Genomic DNA, 22,448 nt, shown 5'->3' with positions numbered 1-22,448 from the left:
AACCACTGACCGGAAGTAGCACATTCTGTATCCTCATCATCAGTTGTATCTGGCTGAAGCTGCCCTCACCAACATTATCACCGCGGCCCCACCGAGAAATAATGATCCCCGATAAGCAGCAGCAACGGCGACCACAGCCCGGCCCCAGAGCAGCATTCATCGGCTCTGTCGGTGAGCCATGAGCATGCCACCGCTCCGGTCTACTTGCCCCAGCCACACCGACACTTGTGCACCACCAGCAAGATGTATTTCAACCGGAGAGGCAAAAAGATACACAGTGAGGGAGGTAAGCTTAAAAGGCACCTTCTCTAATCTTTGCTCGATCGGGGGGTTCCGCCCGTCTCTGAAATTGTCCCCTGTCATTGTAAAGTGCTCGTCTCATTAATAGGCCTGTCTTTACTGTAGATACAGCGGCCTGTATATATTTATGCGTATTTGGCGTGTGCTTGGCATAATAACGGGGATCCGTATTGTCCGGGACTGCGGCATCCATATGGAGTGACTTGCTGTACCGCCTCACTCCAGCCAGCCTCACTCAGTTTTTGGCACCGGTTAGGATGCAAGGGCATGCAGACTGCAGGCACCTTTTTCAGGTAGCACCGTGTGCCCTTTACAGCGCCTGACATGTTTATAGCAGAAGATATGTGAAGCAATCTGAGCCTGAACATCATGAAAAGATAACAGCACCCTTATTGTCCCATAGGATGGTTTGACCTTACCACTTTTTTATGTTATGTCCGTCCCCTGACATCATTATGTATTATATAATTTTGTTGCGACAGATCGTTGTATCTTGACCTCCTGATTCACGTCATATTTTCGCATGGACTGCCTCATTGAAATAGGGGAAGTTCATAGATAGATTTTGGCGGAGACAAAAAATAGTCTAGTCTAATTTCACACATAAGCGCCTATAGACCAAGAACAGCCCATTACCTCTCCGACTTAAAAAAACACGTGACCGTCTAAAGAGCGACGTTTATTCTAAGCCGTCCGGAAATGGATCTCACCTCACCTTAAGGCCATCCACATTCACAGCCTTGTACACACTCCTTTTAAGAAGGGGATAATGCAGGGTGTTCCACACAGCCCCTGGATGTTGTAAATAAACAGTACGTGTGCTTCTCAGTAGTTCTAGCAGAAAATCTTCTTGTCCTCAAAAGCTAGAGAGAAGATGTGGATGACACACATGTCAAACAGATGTTGGACTGGGGCTGGATTGTGCTGGAAGAGCAGAGCATGTGTTTGATTCATCCAGTGGCTTTAAATAGTGACAGGCACATATTGTCAGGCCACGTTGCTTTTGTGTGTGTCTGTGTGTATGAGTGTGGCTGCATGCCTCTTGCAGCTTCCAGAAATAGAAAGCAGGGCAAACTGTGAACAGAGAAGAGCGCCAACTGGGCCGTGTTGTCTTCAGGCCAGAGGTTCCCAAATATTTATGTGTTGTTTAAAAAAAAAAAAAAACTGGAAGCTCATTTGTGCCACAGGAAAAATTACATGTTGAGGCAGTAAACTAAGGTTGATTAATGAATCACACTGCTGTGTGTTTTCTTCTTCTTTGTGTCGGATCAATTGATATTGGATTTTCAGTTGTAGTACTAAAAATGTTTTCAGGTGCCTGATGTCTAAATAGGTATAGGAGAGTTTGCTGTATAGGCATGTAGATGTGTTTCTTCCTGGGTTTCTCGTGTTGTCTTAACTGTAATCTCTTGAAGCCTGACCTCTTGATTCTTTGCTCCAATTAGCTAGCTGCCACATCCCTGGTGATGACGTCTGCAGCTATACCAATCTGTCACATATAATTTTACAATTAATAACTGAATTTGTGCGTTTTAGGAAGGCCATCAAAACAAAGTGTAAAAATAGACTTAGAAAAGCCTTTTTACTGTAATCCCTAATGAAAAACCCACAGTTGAGAAAGCCCAGTATAATGCAGAAACATGTGTTATGTTACAATAGCAAGCCAAACAAAGTGCAATGAAAGCATCTTCCAGTTTTTGCAGTTTGTCTTGTGCAGTCCGCAGGTTTTGTAGTTAATGGTAAGGCCATATCTTTTGTCGCTGTTGCGTACCTTGTTTATGTGAGTCATGCAGCTCAGCCAACTGTCAACAATACATCTGTTCTGAAGAGATAATGACTGGTCGCCATAGCTGCATAGCAACTGAGGATGCCATTTAGGAGATAGAAAGAGGCCTCATAAATTGCAGACATAAGGTACTTACATAAGCTTGCCACAGGGCGGCACTCCTGGGCAAGTTAAAAGGTGGGAAGTTTCTCAGGCCTGCATCTCTCCTGTAGAGGCATGACTCTCATCTCACTGTTATTCCTTCCATTAAAAAAGCACATGCAGTTGTATTACCAGTATGGCCACAGACACATGTTGTGTGCAGTATGTTATGTGTATAATGATTTGTTGTCTTGTGTGTGTGTTGTTTTCTTCTGCCACGGCCTTTCTTGACACCTACAGAGCAGTTAGTGTTGACCACCATTAGACAGGAGGCTTCTGAACAGCAGGACCCAGGCACCGGTGCTACCATGCGTGCCCGCCTCACAGACAGGTTTGACAAAAGTGAGTTTGCTCAAATTGGACTGGATGATTTGTGTCTGGAGTCCCAAGGTGCATGTGTAATGCGCAGTAGCTAGGAGCAGGTGTCTCCAACCCCCGGCCCTTATGAGCTACAATGTCAAGGAGTTATTTCCATGGGTGTCTTGTGTTTGGCGGAAAAGGTTAAGATATGTCATAGCTACTGCTGTGGACCCTGAATAGCCTGTAGCTCCTTGGGGCCTGGAGTGATGAATGCCTAACAGGACCCCTCTCACTGCATGTGCTTGTAGATAGTGGTGGCAACCTACACCGGGTGAAGACAGAGCAGTATGCACTGTGGTCTTTTAACCAAACTGTCATTATGAACATGTTGCATGCTGTAGAACAGGACACATGATTGTTTGGACATGGCATGCCTGAACAGAGCATGTACATGAACACTGCTTCGTGCATGTATATCTTTTGAGCTGGATTTAGAGATGGACTGGGCAGAAGCTGCATGCTGGGGCCTTTCATGTTTTTTGGAATTAAAATATGTACATTAACCTGTGTGTGGGGGAGTGGAGTGTTCATAATACACTGTCTGTGTGTGTGTGTGCGGGTGTGTCTGTGCATATGCATACATTAGTTTGATCTGTGTTTGTGTGCGTGTTGCTGTTCCCCCTATAGGATTATCAGGTTATGGATTAGCTTCAGGTGAAGTTGCAGAGCAGACATAGAAGGGATTATCATGCTCGCTCACTTGGCCCATAAGAGGCTTTCTTGCCTTACATTCCTACGCCGCTACAGTGGCAAATGGACCCATGGGGAATGACAACGAACAGGTCATCTGGGACCTGAATGAGGGCCTGGCAATCACATAAGAGACCAAGACAGCTATGGGACGTAGGGGTCACCGAGGCAGGCGACGCTCTGTTGGTAATGTGTTCCTGACCACATGGTGTTATTGCAAGCTGTGCATGAAGGAATATGTTTTACGTTTTTAATTGAATATACATAACAAGGTGTTCGGGGTTCAGTGTTTACACCTCAAGAAGTGTTTGACAAGACATGTGGGCATCGGTGATCTCAGGCTGTGTTTTCAACAGATGTTTGAAAACATTTCGGGAGAAAATATGCACACGCTTATGAGCTGTGTACATTCGGCTGCCCAACAGCGGTTAGGTCTGACTTGCTTTGAGAGTTTTTCATGCAATAAAAACATGAAATCAGCCAGAGTATCTGTCCCAAGTGTGGTTTGTGAGGGTGGGAGTGCTTCAGCAGCTGCTGTATTGTGTTTTCCAGTAGATGTGATTATGATTAGTAACTCCTGCCTTCTAGCTCATTTAATTTCTGTGCAGGATGTTGCGATATAGTGCATCTCTATTAGGCATGATCAGAGTTAATGTGTAGGCATCTCTCACTCTGAAACTACAATTGTGCAGTTTAAAATACAATTCTGGCAATCACAGGCACAGACACTGAGGGCAGGAGATCACATGGTCGCTGACCTGAGCAAAGGCTAGGAGGAAGCATCAAGGCTGACTGGTGATTTTGCTCTGCCATACTGGAAAATGTAGATGAATTATGCAGCCTGTTTCTATCCATTATTTAGTACCCTAGTCTGCTTTTTAACAGTGAAATTTTGGCACCAGGCCAAGACAGCTTGTGTTCAGCTCAAAACACAAATGTGAGGATAATATGTATTTTATGGTTTTGAACTGTCTGCTTTTTGTTTTGCCCTTGTTAAGCTTCTTGAAACAGCTCACCTTATGTCCCTAAATGTGTTTTAACTGTCCTCTAAAAACACAGGCTTTCGTGGCAGGAAGGTAATAAAAGGCTTTGCCTATGCTCACTTTTAAGAAACAGCTTTTTTTTTAAAGACCAAGCTACCAAATGGGTAGTTAGTACCTCTATCCTGCAAGCAGGGTATGAGATCCAGGTGTTTGATGTGTGGGGATCAGTCTTGTCTTACCTGTTCTGACCGCAGGTTATCAGTCCATCGGTACCTGTCTGGCTATCTTGGGTACTTCATGTGTAATTGACCTGCTGGGTTGCTCTGCTGGGGTTTGCTGCTGACTCATCATTGGAGTGTCAGTAATGAGTTACAGAGGTGACTGTGGTTCTACTCCATCAGAGATGAGTAACAGAGTCATTGATCTCCTCAGAAGTGAATTAGAGCAGAAGTGGGCTGCTGAGAAAGGCATTATTGATCTTGTTGAAAAGATGTGTAGGGGCTAAAAGGTGGAGACATGACAGGATAAGGGGCATTGTGGTAATACATATTTGAGCAAGATGTGCTAATACTACTGCTGCTGCTAGTACTAATGGTATGGTCCAGAGGTAACAGCCCTTAAAGAGATACAGAGATGGGAGATAGGCTGTTTATTATCAGTTTGCTCTACAGACTTTGACCCTTGCTCTTTGTATTGTGCAGGCACGTTGTGGGCTGATTGAAAATGAATGAATTTATTGAGGTTGAAGTGTTGAAGGTCTAAATGTGTCAAGCTGGGTTCTTTTGGAGAGACAGACAGGAAAGCACATGTATAAAGTGATCTGACTCCAATACATGCAAAATACTTTTCTGTAAAGTAACTCCCAGTCAGATGCAACAATAACTGTAATTCTTTGCTGTAAACAAAAGTTAATGTCTTGTTCAGTGGAAAGGGGGAAATCTGATGTGCCATCAGGGATGACGGCACATCCATTAGGAAAGCCAGACTGATTTATTACTAGGTAAATGTACACATTCTTTCCCAGTTTAGAAAAAATCAGCTTGAGTGCAATGTAACAATGTTAACCTAATTTTGGTTATTGATGCATGGACAATATGACCCATCTCTGGTAGTGTTGTATATTCAGGACTGTGGAAATTTAATCTGCAGAACCCTGCCAGTGCTTATTCTTTTCTGAATTATTTATGCAATTAGCCTGTTGTTTTCAGTCACAGACTCACTCACAGACAGTTCCCAAGAAATTGTAAGACTACCCCAAACAGACCTTTAGAGGATTCACAACTACTCACACACATTAGAAGATGGTATTGCAATAATTGCAGCATAGTATGAGAACTTCTAAGCCACACAAGGTAAAACAAAGTGAAGAGCAGAAACCTGTAGGAAGTGAACGCTCACTGTATAAAGCGACTCTCGGTGATCTCCTGATGGATTGCTCCGTCTTCGCGGATGTCATTTGACCCATGTGTGTCTGACCGCAGACCTTAAAGCGATATGAGGCTTCTGGCCCTTTAAAAGCGGAGCCCCGACTTTGCCCCTCCGCCGCACTGAAGGAGCTCCATATGGCTTCCTTTCGTTGTCTGAGCTGGGAAACGTGAGCAGCTCTAACTCATACTGGAGGGAGGAGATCGTCTCAAGCGTGCCGGATAAGAGCTTTCCAGGGCGGCAGGTGGCCAGATGACACGGCGGTGGAGCTTGCCGGGCCAGTATCTGTCACCAGGGCCGCGAGAAACCTCTTTAGCAAAGCCGAAGGAGGCGAGAGGAGGGACGGGCGTGCTGCTGCATCTGTCCTCGCTCAGGTTCGCCCTTGTTGTACCAGCTGAGTAAACTGTGGCGTCCAGACCTGTTTACATTTCTCTCACTGCTTCAGTGTCTGAACAGCACCATACTTACTCTGCGTTATCGGGTGCGCTTGATGGTGAATTGTCCAGCTCCTGGAGCTGATGCGTGGGTGAATGAGCGGCGATCACGACGCTTTAAACCGGTTGGAGACGACAAAGCCAGGCGGGCGGGGAGGCAGGGAGGCAGGGAGACTGCAGGAGAAAAGTGTTGCAACCCCCTGGCGCTTCTTTTGGATAAATTTGTGCCTGTATCCTGTATCCAAGCCGCGACGTGCACCGGGTCTTCTCGGTGGTGCGTATGAGCAAGTTGATGCGCTGATAAAACACACACACCCCGCGTGTTTGTTCGCCATTGTGCATCCCTCAGCACATCCATTATACGCGGGGGGTCCCGTGGGCGTCGCGAAACGCGCGTGAGTGCATTGACGGTACCTGAAAGACAAGGGGGGGGGGGTGTTTATAACGGGAAACGTCATTGAATCGACCCCGCCGGCTTCAGCATACATCAGCATACAGTAGCATCTAGTACTAATTGGTCGACTTGGCTTTTGAACCGTAAACCACGTCTCCCGTCCATGTCTCTGTGTCTCTCCCTCCCTCTCTGTCTCTCTCTTTCGCTCCATCTTTCACTCGCACTCACTCAGCCTCGCCTCTCTCCCATCAATCCAACGGTGCAGGACCTGCTTGCTCGTCTGCCGGTTACCGCAAGGCAGATGATGAGATGTCCGGGACCACTTCCCAGGCGGATCCCGTAGATGCCACAGCGCGGACGGTGCTGCTCAACCGGCCACAGCAAACAAAGTTCTGCGACAACCATGTCAGGTAGGTGTCAGTCCTAGACTTCTCACTTCCCTTGTAATGCTTTGTGGACCATATGTACGGAGTCTCTTTACTGATGAGCTGCTAGTAGAGACGATAATGTTGATCAAACTAATTCGGCTTTTTTTATGGATTTGTAAAGCAAGACAAAAACAGACATTTACATTTTAGGTATGTGATAGAAATACTCTTCTTTTTTGATTATTTTGTATTGATGCAGCCTTAATACCCATCTTGACTACTCTTACTTTATAACTTAAAACATTTTTCTTTAGTCAGCATTTAGTGTGGTGACAGTGTGGATATTGGCTCAGAAGGGCTTTCAACCCAAATTGTCGGGGTGAAGGACAGACTGTTTTTCTTCCTGGAATTGTAGACTTTGGGCCATGTGGCTCTCAAAAATATTACGCTTTTAGTTAGTTACGTTAGTTATAGGGAAAATGATTGCTTTGGAGTTTCACTGAGGAAATGTACATATTGATAAGGCTGTTTAATAACTCACCTATTAAGTAATTATTTGCAATAGTGCAGCAGCCCGTAAGGGTGAGGTCAACATGTGTCACTACCTGAAAGCCACATGAGTTTCTCAGTGGAAATACGCTTCGGCTTAACAACGTAACATGACAGTGTTGCTTAATCAGTGTGTCCTCATAAATATGTAAAGCTGCCAATAAAAGTAACTACACTTCCATGTGTTTGCATAAATCACAGGATGCACCTTTGTGCCTGTGTGGTCATGGTGATCTGTGTTTGGAAGTGGACTATATATCTTGTAATATTATTTCACATATTGTGCTGATGCATCTTGGGCCCCCTGCGGTTTAGCACACAACATCTGAATGAATTCCCTGATACTATATAATTATCTGTCAAACAGCCGTTACTGCAGTAAAGAATCTTTTATCAACATGATCGTTCTAGCTGTCATTAAAATATTAGATGGGCTCAGCTGTGATAATAAATCTCACAAACAGTATTATTCTGATTCAGGCAAACTCCAGTGTAATTTGTCTGTTGCCTCTACCTGTTTTTATTTAAAACTGTATGTACCAACTGCGTGGCGCCATAGAGAGAACTATGCTCGTTGTTTGAAGGTAAATGGCTTATCATTATTAGGTTAACATTCAGTGGTCTTGCCATTATTGTCAGGAGATCAAATTTCATGTTTAAAAGAGCCATTTTCAGCTCTGCAAATAAGATTAAAGATCGAATCATGCATGGATTTGTGCCCCCAGTCCGCACTGATTGGAGAGGTAGGAGTGCCCTGGCTCCGAAGGCGTGCCCTTTGATGTCCCTGTGTTCCTGTAACCCTTTAGTTTGTGTTTTAAAAGTTCAATATGCTTATCGATTTTCCTGAGATTAAAGCCTTGTAGCTTTTATCGGTATACTGAGTGCTCCTCTCCATTACCCAGAACCACCACTTCTGCAAGTAGTTGTTTCTCTATAACATGGTCATTCAATGCAAAGTAACACATCATTCCTTATAGAAGACACCTGCTTGTGTTCTACCACTTAGAGGGACTCCTCTCTGACTTGGGCCCATTGTTTTCTTTTGTGTTCAACAGTGTCTGTCTGTACGAAGGACAGTTTTTTTAATGAAAACATGACAAAGCCATACAGGCAGGAGAGCATCTCCCCTGCAGCTAGCAGCTGCTAACACCACTGACAGAACGTTGAACATATGAAGAATAACACCAGATGTTGCGGTCTTTTTCTGATCAAGTGGAAATATTTGTTGCTGTCAGGGGAATCTGGTTTCACTTGCCTTTGATCAGCGTAAGGCAACTTAATCTGCTGGATCAGAAGTGTAATACTACTAAATCTAAGGTACTCAGAGCACTGGGTCAGGGAACTGAGTGTGCCCCGCTAAAAGAGTTGTTTTTTGTGTGTCTGTGCTATGGGTTAACCTTCTAGGAGATTTTGAAATGCGGTTGAGGAGTGTGTTTTTTTTTTTTTTTTTTTGTTGCACTATCTGCACTTTCAAACACATACATGCACTCTCCATTAAAGAGAAACCTTGGCAGCAGCTCTTGCTCTTCACTCAAGCCACACAAGAAAAAAAACAAACAATCCTTGACTTGAAGGCTGTGTCTTTATTTTTAGCCTCTCTTAAAAGCTCTTACAGTAGATTCTAGCTATAATAAGGCAAATCAATACAGTTGTCTGATCAATACAGTTGATTGGCAGACAGGTTGAGGGTGTGAGGGTTTCTTGCAGCTATTTTCTGGGGCTTTGGGTCTAAATTTGGGACCTTTGATTAAGAGTGGTCTATTAATAGGTGTGGTGTGTGTGCAGCCCATAATGGCTCTTTTTGCCCTTTCTGAGCACAACTGAGTGTTTCTAATAGATTTACAAGTGCTGAAATATTAAAACCCAAATGCGGTTCTTTCTTATTCAGCTTTTAAAGTAATGCTAGCATGTCAAAGTAAAAAATCATTAGTACCCAATTAATGGATGTATTTCTACTTTGCTAATGCATTGCTGGGCTCTTGGTTCATATGTTTGAACATAAACAACATTTAATGACTCTTCTCTCCTTCTGCAGTACCACCAAGTATGGGGTTCTCACTTTCCTGCCTCGGTTCCTGTATGAGCAGATCAGACGGGCTGCTAATGCCTTCTTCCTGTTCATTGCACTTATGCAGGTAAACATCATCAGGCACAGCTACTAACCCTGTGCTGTTTGTTTTGATTCTGAAATCTACCCAGGATTTTAAGGAAGTTAAACCTGTTTTGTAACATTCCAGGATTTGTACAGGCAAGATGAACAAAAGTAGCTAAGGCATAAACACACGATTTATCTTTTCCATCACTGTAACCCAAATTTCCCTGAGGGACCTTCCCAAACGGATTAATAAAGTATATTCTATTCTATTCTATTCTAATGGATTGTTATAGATGCTTTAAGCCACTCAACACTGTATCAGCTGGGATATCTTGAGTTTTTCCGCTTGTCTCTCATCAGCAAATCCCTGATGTATCGCCAACTGGTCGCTACACCACTCTGGTCCCGCTCATCTTTATCCTCACTGTGGCCGGGATCAAAGAGATCATAGAGGACTATGTGAGTACTATAGCAGATCTCACAATATGATCATAAGTCCTGTTCAGCTTTTAGCTCATTTTGAAAAACCGGTGCCTGAGAGTGAAGCCTTCTGGTTAGCTGATGATCTTTATCTTTGTCATTGCAGAAAAGGCATAAAGCGGACAATACGGTCAACAAAAAAAAGACAACAGGTATCATGTGTGCTTGTTAATGTGCATCGACTGTCTGTTCACTTTTCCATGAGAGTGCTTGTATCTGTTTGCATGGGTTTTGTTTTCCTTTCATGGCGGAGTGAATGGCTGTTGTCTGTCACTCATTATAGTGCAGGCCACACTGCCCCAGACAAAAGTTTTGTCGCTATGAATACTGTATGAGAGCTGTTCTATGGGCTGACTGACGACTGTGTTGCCCTTGTCTCTCAGTGCTGCGAAATGGAACTTGGCAGACGATTATCTGGAAACAGGTATCACTATCATCACATTCTTCTACTCTGGTGCTCTCTCATCACTCACTTCTGTGTTTTCTCTGTCTGTCACTCTTTCATTTCATATTTCACTGGCTTGAATGATGTCAAATAAAACTGCAATTAGATAGTAAGTACAGGCATAGGAGTCATTTTCTCTAACTAAATCAAATTAAAAGCATCCAGATAATGAAACAGTAAATTGTTCTTAATGGCGTCATATTTTATTATTCCATAATTACATTTCTGAGCAGCTTCATTTCTGTCTTCATCTCATCTGTTGTGCAGTGATCAAGTTTTCTCTGATTTGATTTCCATAATTCTACTGTTTCTGAGAGTCTGGTCAGCCTCTGATTGTTTATTCCTGTGTGATCCAGCAGTAGGGCTTTGACTGCGATAGTCATAATCTAGTTTAATATTAACATTAAAAAAGTTGAATTAAAAAAAGGAAAAGTTTAAAAAAAGCCATCTAAGCATGTGAGTCACATATGCTGCTGTCCCCTGCCTTCCTTCCTCTCTTGTTGTTTCATTAGTGTGTGGATGTTTAATATTTTGCATCATCAGAATTAGTGCCACAAACTTTTAGCTTCACAGATAACAAAATAGTGCGATCCACCGGCACAAGTAGACCTCGCGTAAAGATTCTGCAATCTGCAACCTGGCTATATTATAACATGGCTTTTAACGTGCTTGTTAATAACTAGTGAACTGTGGCTGGTTTAGTTGTGAGACACAGTGAGAGAGTGTTCCCTGAATGGGTTTTCTCATGCCCGACCACAGAGTTTATTGGCCCTGGGCAAGAGCACAACTGTTCATGTATATAGTAATTGCAGCCTGCTAATTGTAGAGTTTCAAATTGCAGTTTCGATTTGCATTCAGTTAGTTGTTCAGCTCTACCAACAAGAGAATGACAGGTTTTCAGAGTGCAAAGTACAGTTTAGGGTAGTGTTTCCTACATCAAATGTGCTACCCTGTGGATTCCAGCTGTGCCTGGTTTTGCTCCAGTGGGTTAAATCAAATCAAATTTCAGTCCTTGTTATGTGGTTGACAACCGTGAATTGCAAGAATTAGACCCCAGTGTAGCTCATTGTCTTGACAGGTGGAGGGATTTGTTGTTGCTGCTCCTGTAAACTTGTTAATGTGGTAATGAGAAATAGGAACACATGGTTTCTTTTAAATTAACCTTTAATCCTGCTCTATGTCAGAATCAGAATTCCTATATTAATCTGTCATCTGTTGGAAGAAGTTCCCTTTGTTTCATATGCATGTCTAGAATTTGGCCTCTGAGTCACTGATGCTACAGTTAACATTCTCCAGGATCAGATTATCTCAGAATTTATCTCTACTATTGTGTATTGGAAAAAACAATGTTCTGGTTCTAAGGTGAACAAACAACTTAAATAACTGGTCATATGCGTGTGTATATCAATGCCTGCTTTTGAACTTGTCTGGCTTTTTGGAAACTCTTATGCTTTTATGACGTCATGTTTTGTCTTTATTCTTATACTATTTTCTAAACTGCTACTGCTGTTTGAAGGTTGGCTGTAGCTGTTATGTCTCCTTGAGTTCAGTTGTTTTGTGACTCTGGAATTTCTTCTCCCAGGCCTTTTTTCTTTTCTTCTCTCATCACATCTACATACTTGTGATCTTTGTGTCTTGAGCTAGTCTGCCAGTTTTAAAAACAACTGAAGCGATGCACTTCCGTGCTGACTGTCACATAATTTCAAAGTCTTTCTCTGTCTCTGTGTTGGCTGTGTCCTTGCTGGTCACTAATTAACCTGCTGTTTGTTTCCTCTCTTTCACCACTCCAATTCCCCATTACCCTGTTATGCCCCTCTTTTTTTCATGCCCGGTTTTTCTCCTTCATGCTCTTGCCGCAACCTGGCCATAAGGTGGCAGTAGGAGACATAGTGAAGGTGACCAATGGCCAGCACCTTCCAGCTGATATGGTTATAGTGTCATCAAGGTCAGACTCTGTTGTGTGTGTGTGCACGAAATTGCATTTGTCTTGTGTCCTTCATTAATATAATCTGATCATTCATCTTCTGCTGCTTTTAGGATGTGTGCTGTTTTTGTTTATAAAAAATGAAAAAATTATGATCAGTTCTAACCTAAAGTTACTGCAACCCATAGCGTTAAAACAACTTTGAATTTTATTTTTTTGAAAAGGCAAATACTTTTAGTGATATTTAATAATGTTTTAAAGATACATTCCAAGTGAAAATCGGATATTCAAATTGTTATTCATGGAGTTCCTGTCAGCTAATGGATTAATCTTTTTTGGCTCTACAGTCTTTTAATGCAAATCTGCTTTCCTCTCTACAGCGAGCCACAGGCCATGTGTTACACTGAGACCTCTAACCTGGATGGAGAGACTAATCTGAAGATCAGACAGGTACAAAATCTGTTTTTATGTTCTGCCATTGTTTTTCTTGTGCTTGTTAATTCTCGTTAATTATTAATTGGCATGTTTCATGTTAAGAGCTTTACTTATCTCTAATACGTTTAATTCGAGTACCTTATCATTATGTTTTTCCAGGGTCTCTCTCTCACAGCCGGCTTTCAGACTCTGGAGGATTTAATATCATTGTCAGGTCGTTTGGAGTGTGAAGGCCCCAACAGACACCTGTATGATTTCACTGGCACACTACGGCTAGAAAACCAAAAGTGAGATACACACAGATACCTTTTACCCGATTAGTTATTGATAGACTTTTTTTGTCTGATCAGGAAACTCTTCTTTTGTTTCCCTTAGTCCAGCTCCCCTGGGTCCTGACCAGGTGCTACTGCGTGGTGCCCAGATCAGGAATACACAGTGGGTTGTGGGAATTGTTGTCTACACTGGCCATGATTCCAAACTGATGCAGGTAAAGAAACTATGACCTCTGAAGTCACAGTAAATTGTGTGGAAAGCATACAAAACTTGGCTTCAATCACTAAGGAAGACGTTTTGACCTTCATATTATAATTATTACTGTTTATGATCATTATTGGACAAGTTTTCAAAGCTTTTAAGTGCAATGTGTAAGACATTCATAAATGGGATCGCATCCAAACATGGCAAGCGCCAAGCACTTTAATCTTTAGTTTTTGGCAGTCTGACACTTATAATTATTGAAAATCTTTTCAATAATACTGTGTGTGTCTGTATTCTCTGACATGTCAATCTCCCAGAACTCCACCAAGGCACCGTTAAAGCGCTCTAATGTGGAGAGGGTGACTAACATGCAGATCCTGGTACTGTTTGGCATTCTGCTGGTCATGGCATTGGTCAGCTCTGTGGGCGCTGCCATCTGGAACAAAGAACACACAGAAGATGCCTGCTGGTACCTCTCCCGGGCTGGTAAGAGCACATACAAATACAACCTAAGTCTTTATCCAGTAATCAAGAAGTGTGGTTGGTATAAAAGGGGATTTTGTTTGTGTCATCAGGTGACATCTCCACAAACTTTGCATATAACCTCCTGACATTCATCATCCTGTACAATAACCTGATCCCCATCAGTCTGCTGGTCACTTTGGAGGTGGTTAAATTCACACAGGCCCTCTTCATCAACTGGGTACGAGCTATCTGTATCTTGTAATTAATTTTCTCATAACTGAGTAAAATGTACCGGATGACTGAAGTGTTGTGTGTTGTTGTTTTTTTTTTTACCTCAGGATGTAGAGATGTATTATGCAGAGACAGACACGCCAGCCATGGCTCGAACATCCAATCTTAATGAGGAACTTGGCCAGGTCAGTTCCTTAGCCTCCTCTTAATCAGTGGTTATAGAGTGGAAAGTCATTGTACCCATGATTTACATTAAAAACACACTCACCTAATACACTATGAAATCATATTGTGTTTGCTTCATTACCAAATGCTTGTGTCCTCTCCAGGTTAAGTACCTCTTCTCCGACAAGACGGGAACTCTGACCTGTAACGTCATGCACTTTAAAAAGTGTACCATTGCAGGAATAACATATGGGTCAGTCATCTCTTAAATGAATTGTTTCTTTTGACTTCTCCATGTAAAAGGAGCATCCTAATAAAAGACAAAAGAGCTCTCAGTGACACTGAATGCTTTAATTATTAAACTAATTCATGATTCAGACTAACGAAAAATGAGCTGCTACTTAGTTGATTGAACTCTTGCATGCTTGATCAAATGAACTAATCAATTAATCAACTGATTCCTTTTACAATTCAACCTCATTCATAACTGCAGCCACTTCCCTGATCTTGACTGTGATCGTTCAATGGAGGACTTCAGGTTAGTAATCTATGCCCTTCTCATTCATCTTTCCCTTTGGAACATGGCTTTGCATGTTTGCACTAATATTTTTTCTGTGTAAGCTTTGATTTCAATATTTTCTTTTCCTATGCAAAACAACTGAAATAAGTCCTTTGTTTCTTTGTCTCCCAGCAATTTGCCATCAAACAGCCATAACTCTACAGAGTTTGATGACCCAGCTCTCATTCAAAACATTGAGAAGAACCATGTAGGTGTTTCAGAGGCTTTTTTTAAAACTAGAACTATTTTTTTTAAACTACAACCTGCTGTTAAAACCACTTCAAATTTGGTTGTATGTGCATTTTAGCCCACATCACCTCAGATTTGTGAGTTCCTCACAATGATGGCAGTGTGCCACACGGTGGTTCCAGAGCGGGAGGAAAACCAGATCATCTACCAGGCTTCCTCACCAGACGAAGGAGCGCTGGTCAAAGGAGCCAAAGGACTTGGCTTTGTCTTCACTGCTAGGACTCCACACTCTGTTATCATTGAAGCTGTAAGTGTCTACTTCTGCACATCTTTCTAGAATCAGAGCTACTTTTGGATCTGAGCTGAATTTTCTTTCCATGAATTTCAGAGAGGAAAAGAGATGAGCTATGAACTACTGAATGTTCTGGAGTTTTCCAGGTAATACTTCCATTAGTGTCACTCTCACCCTCTAAATTATTCTTGATATATGTCACTAAGAAACTGAACCCTGTGCTTCCTTCACAGTAACCGCAAACGCATGTCTGTGGTGGTCAGGACACCGGATGGGACGTTACGGCTGTACTGCAAAGGGGCTGTATGTTTATGTCATTATCAGTATCATTTAGCACTCTTATTTATCGCTACATATTTTCCATTTTAGGCTGAATTACTTTGTTTTTTGCAGGATAATGTTATTTTTGAACGTCTTACTGAAGCGTCTCAGTACAAAGATTTAACCATTGCCCATCTGGAACAATTTGCCACAGAAGGTAAGAAGTAAACGCTTGAAAAGAGAAGCTATCTTTTTCCCTTTGTAGCCTTTGATATGCTCATATTTGAAGACGATTGCATTTGGCATGATTTGACTAAATTGGAAAAGCATCTTGCAACTTGACTTTGGCAATATTTACTCATTATTATATCAGTCATGAGCAGTGAGACCTATTGACTGTTCATTCATTTGAACTCAGTGTTTCACAATATGTTCCTTCTTTGTGTCACCTCAGGTCTGAGAACACTGTGTTTTGCTTATGTGGACTTGGAGGAAAGTACCTACCAAGAATGGTTAAAAGAATACAATCAAGCCAGCACTGTACTCAAAGACCGCGCTCAGAAACTAGAAGAGTGCTATGAACTACTGGAAAAGGTAAACATGGCATCATTTTCTGTTATAAGTTTGATGACCTTCACCCTTATGATATGTGGAAATACAGAGCCTGCTTTAGTTTTATAATATTTGCACTTTAGGAATTATATATATTTACATAAACATAGTTACATATTTTCAAGGTATTTTTTGGTTGTTGTCATGACAGCATGGAGACTTAGGACATGGATTGTTGTGTTGTTTATTTAATGAATAAGTAAACATTTAAAAATAACTCCATTGATTGATAGACAATCTCTACCATTGTCAGGTGTTGATTTTTTTTTTTAAAGCCAAATCTGAAACATTAAATTTAACAGAAATATTTATAGAATGACAGAGTTGGATAGGACCAAAACTTTGAAAGACACACACACAGTTTTGGTTTCCAGCAGGTGGCAGAGTGGCTCCATATACTCCTGCCCTTAGACCCAACTATGGCCCAACTACAGTGCTCATCAAGTCCTTTGATTGCTGTACACGGTTAGATTTAGCTTTTTAAAGTATGTGCTTTATTAAACTCTTTGAGTTAGACCACTGTAAAAAGCCACGTCTTGAACAGGAAAGTAGCAATGCCCAAGTCAAACAGTGGACTACAGGATATGAAGATTTAAGCTGAGAGTATATTCACTAGAGACCAGAACTGATGGGAGTGGAAAGTAAGGATTTAGAGGAGAGCGCTGAGGTGAGAAAAGTAAGTGAGGAGAAAAAAAAGAGGAAGCAGCAGGAGGAGGGGGTCTCTGACTGAGAGACCACAAGGGTAATTACCTGTACCAGCCTGCCAAAAGCCCCATAAAACTGGAGTCAACAACATAGTAGTGTTAACTTGTGTGTCTGCATGTCTGTTTGTGTGTGTGTCCAAGTGTGTCTAATGAGGGTACACATTCATTTAAATGCTGAACAAATTAAAGCAAGGGGGGAAAGGTAATGGGTTACTTCTTGGCACGAAGAAACAGAGTTGGTTCAGAGATCCTGAGTGAGCTGCTTTACCAGCTGAACTGAACCCACTGACTCTCATCCTCAAATTAGATATGGATGATGCTCTCTAGAGAGAAAGCGCCCTCACATGCAGCCTGGTGATTTTGGTTAAATTTGTGGTCGAAATATGATTTCTTTTAACCTCATTAACTTGCAATGATTTGGTCTTGTTCTCTCTTATCTTACATCTTTAAATTACATTTGTCTCTTTTTTATTTACAGAACTTATTGCTGCTGGGTGCCACAGCCATTGAGGACCGTCTCCAGGCTGGCGTGCCAGAAACCATTGCCACTCTGATGAGGGCTGACATCAAAATCTGGGTCCTCACTGGAGACAAGCAAGAGACGGCCATCAATATAGGTAAGAAGAGAGCTCTTTACAACACCATGAACAAAATGTAGTATGTTTCATGAGTAGTAGTGATTTGTGCAAATTCTGCAAAAGACTATAAGGAAATAAAGCCAGCAGTGAAGGAAGCTGTATGTATTCTGGACTTAATGAAATCATGGCTTGAAGAATAGGAGGCATTATGTGTGATGCCTCCATTCTCTAATTGAAGTATGCCTGCGAGCAGCAGCCATGCTGCAGGGGACTGCATGACATGAGTGAGTTTGGTTTCTGGGCAGTGAAGCAGGACATTGATGGCAGATGTCCAAAAAAACAGGACCTGGAAAATTCTGAGCAGACACTTGTCGATCTTGTCAGAAAGCTGAAAGCATGCTCAGAGACTTTACTGTATACTTTCTCTTTGATTTTTCATGCACCTGTAAATTTGAGAAATGATGTCCTGAATAACCAAAACACAGCTGTGTCAGTTAGTTTAATTGGTCTATGATACAGTCAGAATACCACTGCAAAATACTGTTAGTTGGCTGACAGGGAAGGGCTGTGTGAGGTAGGGTTTTTCAAATGCAATTGTACAAGTTGCTCACCTGTGTTATGGGTTTTAGTAAAGTTAATCTCTGTCCCATCCCCCCATTCTCTTCCCTGCCTGTTTCTCAGGTTACTCCTGTCGCCTGGTGACACACGGGATGTCCCTCATTATTGTCAATGAGGACTCTCTGGATGTAAGTAAACCTCTTCCTCCTGCTGACACATCTGCATGCACTTTGAGCAGTGTTATACCTTCCTGTATGTGTACTGGAGGGAGGAGGACATGTTGTGGGGTCTCAAACAGGCACCCGTGGGAACTAGGGTGTGGTCCACAGTGAGATTGGTGGGTGGGGCTCTTTGTGTGCTCACAGGTGCAGGTAATTAAAGTCTCTGGTGTCCCCTTTAGAGAAGAGCATGAAAAGAGACGAGCATTAAACTATCACTTCTCTCTGTCTATTTCACATAGTGCTCTTCGTGTCCATACATAACCTCACTCTTTACCTAACCAGTTTATAGCTAAATGTAGGCAGACTGTACAGATCATGTGTGTTCACTCTATTTTTGTCCCAGGTTAGACTGAGATCTGAGACCTTCTTCATCTAAAGATTAGATTCTTTACTCCATTTATCATATGTTCATGCATTCAGGCCTCTAGTGTGACTGCTTTATCTAAGTGACTTGATTACTGTCATGTGTCTCTGTCATATGTCTTTCGCACAGTCTCTCAGACTCCTTCAGGTGTGACCACACTATCACAGTGTGTTCATTTTTACAGTTTGTTTATATGGGAGATGTGGGAGATTATGGCTCATAAATCTTAGGCTTAAACTGTGTAGGCTTGTGTTTATTTATTTATGGGCATGTGTGTCAGTGTCGGTTTGTAGGCCCAAAGTGTGAATTAAACCTTAATGGGAATTACATTCATCATTTTGTGGCTTCATATAAGTCATTGTGCAGATGATGATATGCTAGTATTTTTATCTACAGTCTACAGAATAATCAGCTTGATCCAAGTGGTTGTAAATTTTCACAGATTAAAAAAGGTATCTGGAAATTCCTTGCTTTGCTTGTCAAAAGCCAGACGGCGTGCAGGGCCACTTAGACACCGAGTAAATTGAATTAGACAGGGTGAACATTTAATGTCAAGGCAATAAGGCTTCTTCAGACTGAGAACTGCCTATACAATTGGATCACATGGGATCCAAGTCAATACAGTTATCAGTGTAAATGGATCCTAATATGGTTTGGAAGCTTTATTTTTAGCAGTCCCTCTACCATGTTTGGCCACATACAGCTAAATGTTGCATCACTGTATGGTCAATTTAGGGGATAAAACATTTGGGGGAAACAGTTATTTGAAATGTTTGTCTATAAGCCATAATTGCAACTACAGTGAATTTTAAGCTCGTTGTCTTGTAGATGATCAACAAAGGTTGAACATAAACCTAAGATTCAGTAAGCAAAAGCTTTTGTTTTCAGATGGTCTGTGTATTTTTTGCATCTATATGTCAGGAGAAAAAACTTTCTTTTCATTGGAACTACTTTCAGGCAGAAAACAACTGTATGTCACTCAAATCTACAGATGAGTGACTTGAAATGAGGCAGACTTTAACCATGAATGATGTTTGCTGTCGATGAGAGCTGCTGTCAAAAGAATGGACTGTGGTGGAAATGTTTTTTAAATAATGCAATTTGCAGACAAATCAAGTGTTGAATGAAAGTGATTGGCAATGAGATGTAGGGAAATTAAGGGTGGCATGTACAGTAGTTATTTTTAAAAGAAAAACACTCACTGTGACTGGATTTATTCTTAAGATGTGAACAAGCAGTTTTAGATTTTTCTTACGCCAAATACAGACAAAAACTTTCCATACAGTGCACTAACATAGGAGGCAACTTCAAACAACTTGGTATGGAATCCATGTTTCAGCTGGACAGCCTGGCCTTAGTTCAATCTCATGGGGACCATCCACCCTGCTGGTGTGTACTTGAACTGGTTTTTAAATGTTCCAACTTCTGTAGCTGGCCCAGGTTTTCATGTATTTTGTTTGTTTCAAGATGCTCTTTCATAAAGGAGGGGGGTCATAGTCCCTATAATTCATGTATGTAGTTATTGCAGGGAGGCTGGAGAGAGTTCAGAGGAACAGCTGCTTGGTATGAAACAAAAAGGACCGGACCTAGGTCTCTGATCTATCGTACACTGTAGCATGTAGGTTGTTTATGTCAGTTTGCTGCATGATACAGAGTGACATACTTCTGTGTTGCTGTTTATGGCTACCATAAACATCTTAATAATAACTCTACTAATTGATGTTTAAATTTGGTGATGTTTGTAGGAGAACAGACATTGTTGCGTGCATGTAGTGTCAGTCATGCTTGTCTATCAGACAGCTTCAAAGTGTTCTGGTTATGACTGATGTAGATGAAAACCACACCGGCTGCAGTGTGACACTTATCTTACACTTAAAATATCTCACAGCAGCTGAACTTCTTTATGCATGTGGACCTGTTTGAAAGTATAACCTTCATGTGAGTGGAAACAGAAGCTGCTTATCAAAATGTGCAGCGTTGCCCTCTATCCTCTGGTTTTCAGAAATGTGTCCCTCACCTCGCTCTGTGCCGTTATCAGTGTGAAGGCTGATCCGTGCAGTGGATTTTGCAGTTTGCCTCAGACAGCAGATGCAGCTCCCCCCCTCCTTTTCCAGACAAGCCCATTCTCATTTCCGTGTCTCCTTCACACTGTTACCTCCACATCTGTCAGCAGACTCTCTATTTGCAGGAAGCGACCACACACCCTGTATACTGAATGACAGAAAACATGTGTGCTTGTCATACAGGGAATCAGGAGGAGCAGGAACGAGCAACAAAATATGTGTGTTTATCTTTGTGGAAACACAAGAGTGTGTTTGTGAGTAAAGCAGGGGAAGTGATTGTTGTACTTCATGTATGAGATAGACAGTCTGGAAACGGGGAAAGAGAGAGACGTGGGTGTAGAGTTGGCTGAGCCATGTGAGGCTGATGAGCGAGTGGTAATGTGATCTCCTTTTGGTGCTCCTCATCAAAACAAACCTTGTGAGCAATGCCTCCTGGGTAAACGGTTTGTGACCACTGAAGCTGTGACAAGCGCCATCTGTCACCTTCAGATCACTTGCCACACACAGACTGACACAAATCTTTATGCTGTCTCATTCTGTAGTCAAAACTGAAGAACACATCGGAGTGTCTTCTTTGCCTTTTTATTTCTGTCTGACACATAGATGACACTGTTTGCCCAAGTGGCACATGATCGTCGTGATCAGCTGGACAGTATTGAATATCCATTTCGTCTTACTTTCCCACAATGTCTCAGTCCTCGTCACACCACCCGCAGTACAAGTCTTAGACAAACAATGTCTTTCTTCTGCTCATTAATCATTTTTTTGCGTGCACACGCGTACGCACGCACACACACCCACACATAGGCTATACTTTTTTTTAGTGCCTCAACTTGCATGCTTCATTGTTCTGGTATTTTTTTCTATTTTCGAATGGTTTTAAAAAAAACAAACAAAAAAAAACAGATCTCTTGCTGTTAAAGTCCATATGTCTGCCTGTTTCTGGCTCAGGCAGCAGAAGATGTGGGTGTTTGTACAGATGCACAGTCTGATAATTAAACGGTATATTAAATCTCAGTGGCGATAGAATCAACACTGCAAAAATGAACATGCCTTTCTCTGCCTTCTATTCTCTCAGCCTCTCCTCATGTCTGGTTCAGACTCATTGCCTCCGGTCTTCCACCCTCACTCTTTTACTCATACTATTAATCTTTCTTAGTGTTTTTAGTCTGCCCATGTGCATTTATCACATTTATCATGATGGCATAATTGATTGGGCCTTCTCTGGAGCAGTTTGCCTGGAATGGATCATATGTGAGAGCAACAGAGAGGTGTGCTTATGCATTTTATGGTAAAGTATGCAATGAGAGAAGGTGACCTGTGATATCTCAAACTGCTTCCATACCCTGTGTATTTTCTGATCCAAATATAAACCTGATAAAATTCCATGCTGAAGGGCCTGTGAACACGATCTACAAAGTGTGTGCTTATGTGTGTGTTTTGTGTTTAGGAGTTTCTACTTCCTTCAAGGCCAGATGCATATGAAAAATAAACATTTAGTTTGGAACCTAAAAAAGTTTGCTAATGAGGGCTGTCATACTTCGAGCGGTGCTTTCAAAAAACCCCTTTTTTCCCTCTGTGCTCTCCAAAAATAGCCGGTAATTTAGCGTGTGAAACTACATAGTAATACATTTCCCTGTCTTGTCTCATGTTTTTTTCCTTTGTGAAAGTGATTATAGTGAGCCATTTTTTTTATGTTGCGACTATGCTCTTTGTTCAGGAGGATACAGCAGGGTCTGGGCTTGCTGCACTGCAGGTGGCTGCATTTCAGCTTCAAGAGCTAACTACTGCACACACCTTGGTTACGTTTTAATCTTCTGCAGCTTTCTGGAGGCTTAGCCTGGTCGTTATCTCAGGTCGTCTAAACTGATGCTAAAGCTTTGACTGGACATGCTGTGAC

General features: G+C 41.9%; 1 protein-coding gene across 10 annotated transcripts in view; it reads left to right on the top strand.

Annotated features, from left to right (window-relative positions):
- Positions 1–82: 82 nt before the first annotated feature.
- Positions 83–22,448, top strand: part of atp8a2 (ATPase phospholipid transporting 8A2) — a 40,014-nt gene continuing 17,648 nt past the window's right edge. The window contains exons 1-23 of one of the 10 annotated variants that reach the window (XM_028433289.1): positions 83–286; positions 6,779–6,923; positions 9,466–9,565; positions 9,886–9,984; positions 10,112–10,157; positions 10,389–10,429; positions 12,322–12,395; positions 12,755–12,824; positions 12,969–13,096; positions 13,185–13,296; positions 13,604–13,772; positions 13,862–13,989; positions 14,090–14,167; positions 14,312–14,400; positions 14,641–14,685; positions 14,839–14,914; positions 15,014–15,202; positions 15,284–15,333; positions 15,421–15,490; positions 15,581–15,665; positions 15,903–16,042; positions 17,243–17,381; positions 18,024–18,088. In XM_028433289.1, the coding sequence (XP_028289090.1) occupies positions 244–286; positions 6,779–6,923; positions 9,466–9,565; positions 9,886–9,984; positions 10,112–10,157; positions 10,389–10,429; positions 12,322–12,395; positions 12,755–12,824; positions 12,969–13,096; positions 13,185–13,296; positions 13,604–13,772; positions 13,862–13,989; positions 14,090–14,167; positions 14,312–14,400; positions 14,641–14,685; positions 14,839–14,914; positions 15,014–15,202; positions 15,284–15,333; positions 15,421–15,490; positions 15,581–15,665; positions 15,903–16,042; positions 17,243–17,381; positions 18,024–18,088 (2,181 nt within the window). In that variant the 5' untranslated portion in view covers positions 83–243. The other 9 variants (XM_028433288.1, XM_028433292.1, XM_028433290.1 and 6 more) reach the window with 9 other exon arrangements.

The sequence above is a fragment of the Parambassis ranga genome, chromosome 20, assembly GCF_900634625.1.
Source record: "Parambassis ranga chromosome 20, fParRan2.1, whole genome shotgun sequence".
Taxonomy (NCBI): domain Eukaryota; kingdom Metazoa; phylum Chordata; class Actinopteri; family Ambassidae; genus Parambassis; species Parambassis ranga.
This window is presented reverse-complemented; position numbering and strand designations above follow the sequence as displayed.